Source organism: Lathyrus oleraceus, chromosome 4, assembly GCF_024323335.1.
Source record: "Lathyrus oleraceus cultivar Zhongwan6 chromosome 4, CAAS_Psat_ZW6_1.0, whole genome shotgun sequence".
Classification (NCBI taxonomy): domain Eukaryota; kingdom Viridiplantae; phylum Streptophyta; class Magnoliopsida; order Fabales; family Fabaceae; genus Lathyrus; species Lathyrus oleraceus.
The window spans coordinates 481,207,236-481,213,020 of NC_066582.1; the positions used below are offsets into that span (position 1 = coordinate 481,207,236).

Below are 5,785 nucleotides of genomic sequence, written 5' to 3' on the forward strand. Positions count from 1 at the left end.
TCTCTCACTGAACAATTCTTCTGATCAAAGATTGAAAAAAGCCGACGAAACTTACCTCTAATAGGAGTATCCCCAAGCCATGGATATTTCCAAAACTTAGTGAGAAGACCAGGCCCAACTTCCTTAACAACACTATCCTGAAATCAGTCTGAGGGATCCTCTCCTTTAGCACCGAGGAGGGACACGCCTCTCCATCAAGGAGACACAGAGTGGAGGCGGGAAGTTTTACCTTCTAACATAGAAGTTGTCGGACTAACGCCATATATAGTAGATAAAATACATCACCATACACCAGAGTCTCCAAAGATCAACCGCCACTTCCACTTATCTAACAGGGCCAAATTAACCAACTGAAGGTCACAAACACCAAGTCCCCTAAGCTTTTTAGGATTGCAGACATCATACCACCTAGCCCAAGAGATATTTGACCCCCTTATCACACAACCCCACAAAAACCTCCTTTGAATTTCACAATCCGCTTCTAAACCTTAATAGACATATTTAAAAAAGATATGTAGAAGATAAGAATAACATTAAGAATATAATTAAGAATAACCACCTACCTTTCTAGGGATACTTATATGTGCCTCCATGATTGAAGCCTCCTAGTGATGAGACTAACTAGAGGTTCCCACGTAGAGGACAAACGGGGATTCGCTCCCAACAGGAGACCAAGATACTTAAACGGAAGGGAACCTTGTTGATAGTGAAGAAAGTCAAAAGCTAGGTCAAGAAAAACAGGATCAAATTCACTCCAATGAGACTACTCTTAGAAAAATTTACCCGCATGCCTCAAGCTAACTCAAACGCTCGGAGGATAGCCTTGATGGACCATAGATTTTCAACTGAGGCATCTGCTTGAATTAGTGTGTCATCCGCATATTGAAGATTATAGATCGTCAAATCTGAGGAGCCCACACGGAGACCTAAAAGAAGTTTCTATTTCCATAGCCCTAGAATATAACTCATTCAAACCTTCAGCTACCAAGAGAAAAAGGAAGGGATCCAGGAGAACGCCTTGCTTTAGCCCACTTTTAAATGATAATTTCATGGGTCAGGCAATCGTTAACCAAGACCGCATGATTACCAGAAAAAACACAAGCACAAATCCAATCTCCTGACTTATCATTAAAACCATACCTATAAAGCATATAATCCAAAAAGTACCAACTAACCAAATCATAATCTTTCTCAAAATCCACTTTAAAACTAAAGCAAGACTTTTTGCTCTTCTTTGCTAGATCCACCCAGCTCATTCACAAAAACTACTCCATCCACAAGAATCTTATCCTTAATAAACATTGACTAGCTAAAAGAAATTAGCTTATCCATAACCTAGAAAGGATCTCTACTAAACTTTGACAATGAGTTTATAAAGCGAACCTACCAAAGAAATTATATGGGCCAAAAACCACCTATCTGAGAAGGATAGTCGGCCTTAGGGATCAAAGTCACAAAGTAAGTTAAAAAAAACCATGAGGAAGAGAAACAAACTAATGGAATTGCTCTAACATAATCCCAACTCATCCTTGAGAAGAGGTCAAGATCTGTTTAAAAAGTAGAAATCAAAACCATCTGGACCAACGCTCTTGTTCCCAACACACTAACTGACGGCCCAATCAATCTTAGAGGAGAGAAATGAGGCGGTAAGACTGACAAAGTCCTCCTCCAAAATAGATGGGGAAAATACCTCATCGAACCTAGGCTGACCAAGGAGAAATTCTCTAAAATGATTAGAAAATAGTTAACCACCACTTTCGGAATCTCCAACACCCTCTTTACCTACGCATCATCTACCTTAAGAGTTGATACACCATTCATTCTAGACCAACTCTTGATATATGCATGAAAGAAACCATTGTTGGCATTACACTCCTTAAGAAACTTGACTCCATACCTTTGAAAAAGTTAGACATCTTTAATCCAAAGTAGGGACCAAAGATCTGAGACAACTTTCTTACTAGAGTCAATTTCTTCCACTAAAAGCCCACCTTGCTCAACTCTCAAATCTAAATAGCTCACCTTATCTCTTAAGGATGAAATTTGGGATTCTAAGTTACCAAAAACTTTAAGATTCCAAGATTTCAAAGCACCTTTGAGAGATTTGAGCTTCTCTTTCAGAATAAAACCTTCTCAGCCAAAGAACTGAGAACTAGACCAACTACTAAACACCATGTCTAGGAGTCATGAATGAGAAAGCCAATGATTATTGAATTAGAAAATCTTAGGACCAAACAACTGAATGAAGTATATGAGAAATATTGTACACTGATCTGACACATCTCTAGGCAGGGTCCACTAGGATGTCGTTCCCCATAACTCTCCATCTGAAATTAGAATCATATCCAAGCAACCTGCCACCCCATCAAAGGGTTGGTACCAGGTAAAAATTCTATCGAGAGATGAAATTACTGAACTCAAAGACCTCATAATTACTAACAAGGGGAACAAACAAACCCCCTCAAATTCTTTCAACCAATGAACAGACGAAGTTAAAATTCCTCAGTACACACCAAACATCCCCTCCAAGATTGGTCTTCTCAACAGAAGATCCTTCCAAAGGGCCGTTTTCTCTCTCAAATTACACTTAGAGTAATGTTAACGATGAAACAAATCGTCATAGTCATACCCCGATCTAGACACACACCAAAGATACCATGTCCAACAAAGGAAGAAAGAGATGTTCCTTTTGAGCTACACAAAATAGAAAGGAGACCACCATTATTGCCCAAGAATAAGGAAAAACTCCAACCACAAAAAGAGTTTCCCCATGAGGCATGCACAAAAGAATCAGAAAACTCACCAATCTTAATCTCCTGAATAGCTATGAATGCTAAGTACTTAGAAAGAATGAGTTCTCTTACCATATTCTACTTAAATTTACTCCCCAACCCACAAATATTCTACTTTTATATAATATATTATATAGATATATATATATATATATATAATATATATATAATATATATATATATATATATATATAATATATATATATATATATATATATATATATATATATATATATATATATATATTATATATATATATATATATATATATTATTTAAAAAATGATCTGATCTAAATTTTAAAAAATATTCACAACAGCTAAAACGGTTATGACAAAATAATATCGATAAATATCAATACTGATATTGTTATGACCGTTTTTATATTAAACAATACATTATGATTAATTTATACGACAAAAATTAATATTAACACATATAGCGATCAAAATTGTAAAAACTATTATGCAACCGCGGCTGTTTTTTAAAACTCTAGCACGTAGACTAGTATGTAAATTCATGTAGATATGGATGAACGATTTTCACCCCTACATGATAGCAAATTATCTACTTTTATAATATCTCTCATGCTGTTGCAGGTTGAAGTTATCTCTTTTCCAAATAAACCATTATATTGGGCCACCATTGTACAACTTCCACATTGGATTCACCACCTCACACTTTCTTCTGCATATATCATCCTTTTCTCTGTTACTCTCTTCACACCATTCTTTTCATCATTTAATGCAACCTATTCTATTCTTAAACATAAGCCAAAGATTCAAGATACAACTTCCTCTGTCATTTATTTCACCATTTTCAAATAACACCAAAACAGTTGATAAAACATTGTTGTCGTCCATATTGGATGTATTTGTCATTTCACACTTATTCATCAAACTAAGGAGAGAAAAACAAAAACAAGACATCATCATGGGACATCACTCTTGCTGCAACAAACAGAAAGTGAAAAGAGGTTTATGGTCTCCTGAAGAAGATGAAAAACTCATCAAATACATCACTACTTATGGACATGGTTGTTGGAGCTCAGTTCCAAAACTTGCTGGTAACAAAATATTCTTGGACACTAATATTTAATTTCCTTTAATATTTTATGTTTTTTTCTTCATATTATATAATCATTTATACATAGGTTTGCAAAGATGTTTCTTCATATTATATAATCATTTATACATAGGTTTGCAAAGATGTGGAAAGAGTTGCAGATTAAGATGGATCAATTATCTAAGACCTGATTTGAAACGTGGAAGTTTCTCTCATCAAGAAGCTTCACTCATTATAGAACTCCATAGCATTCTAGGAAATAGGTATATTATCCATTACATTTGAATCATTAACATTTATTATTCTCAAAATTCAAGAGTTAGTTTATCTTCTCTCTACTCTAAAATAAGTGACATGTTGTTTATTCAGTCAATACCGTATTTTTTTAAATTTAATATTTTCACTACTCTCATTTTGAATCTGATATTCGATTTTTCTCAACAAGATTTTAAATTGTTTGGATAGGTGGGCTCAGATTGCGAAGCATTTACCGGGAAGAACTGATAATGAGGTGAAAAACTTTTGGAATTCAAGCATAAAGAAGAAAATTCTTTCTCATGATATTATTCCATCTTTCACCACAATTTCTGATATTCATACCCCCTACAATATTGGTTTTTTTGAGAGTTTTTTCCCAAACCCTAATTTGATCCAAAACTTCAACCATCATCACCATCAAGATAACCTATACCTTCCAACCTCATCTCAAAATCTACAAGACAATTTCCACCAAATTGACACAAAGGTAGATATCCATAACCATTTGAATGCCAACTTCCTTCACATTCAAAATCCAATGCCACAAATAGTACAACCAATATCTAATCCTTTACCTTGTGAAGATACATGGCCTTTGAATTGTGAAACTCTTCATCTAAATCATAATCTATTACAAAATCAAGTTTCCAAAAGTGATGTCACCCCACTTAACAAGTTAATGCAACAATATGATCACAACTTGGTAGAACTTGAAACCTTTTTTCCTAAACTCAGTGATCATAGTTTTGAGGATTATGTTTGTAGCATCCTAGATTCATCCGATTCCAAGGAACATGAAGCTCCAACAAAATTTCAATGCTACACTCCTAGTATTATTTATCCACAAGATCAAAATGTGGAAGTCATTCATTTGGATAACATTGATGCCCTCATGTCATCATCATTTCCATCCTCAAGCAGCCAAATAGTCACAAACCCTATTATTCCTTTAGGATGGGAGCATGATCATCGTTTTAAATCGCAGTTGCAGTCGTAGTAGTTACAAATATGCTGTGAAATTTTATATTGCGGCACAATTGAAAAAAGTTCTATCAATATGGTCAAATTCGGTCGCGACTACAATTTCTAACAAGGGATATGAATTTGATTTTATCTATTTACAATATGGGGGATTTATTTGTTGATCAATATGCATTTAATTATCTAATGTATTTTTTTCTTCAAGAGTGTGTTTAGATTTGATTTTATTTGTTAACCTAAACCTTGCTAGTTTAGGTATTTCCATTAAGTGATGCTTGTTGAAAGTTGAATAAATGTGTGATGTACGTTTAGGTTCATTTACATGCATGCATGTATGTTTGTCACCTTGAAGTATAGTATGTGAATCAATATTATTTATGGAGAGCTACATCTACATGTAACAAATATGTGTCCGTTTGTGTGTACTTTAAATTAAGAGTTGTTTGTTCCATTGCACTCTCTCTCTCCCTCCCTCTTTCTCTCTTTCTCTCTCTCTCTGACATTTTTGGATGACGACATGGAAACAAAGACAAAAGCCCTTTACATCATAATGGTCAATAGAAGGCTAAAGTGTCCTTAAATGTTCCCAAGCTAGGAGGCCACTGGCCAGCATGCATATATACTGAATGATTTGATAAGAACTTTTTGAAGCATGCAACAATTATATAAGAATAAGATATACTGTTGCAA

At 34.6% G+C, this 5,785-nt stretch overlaps 1 protein-coding gene across 1 annotated transcript; it reads left to right on the plus strand.

Moving 5' to 3' along the window:
- Positions 1 to 3,412: 3,412 nt before the first annotated feature.
- LOC127076363 (transcription factor MYB26) lies at positions 3,413 to 5,483 on the plus strand. The gene is made up of 3 exons (XM_051017989.1): positions 3,413 to 3,857; positions 3,990 to 4,119; positions 4,322 to 5,483. The coding sequence occupies exons 1-3, from the start codon at positions 3,536 to 3,538 to the stop codon at positions 5,109 to 5,111; spliced, it is 1,242 nt and encodes a 413-aa protein (XP_050873946.1). The 5' UTR covers positions 3,413 to 3,535; the 3' UTR covers positions 5,112 to 5,483.
- The last annotated feature ends 302 nt before the right edge of the window (positions 5,484 to 5,785 follow it).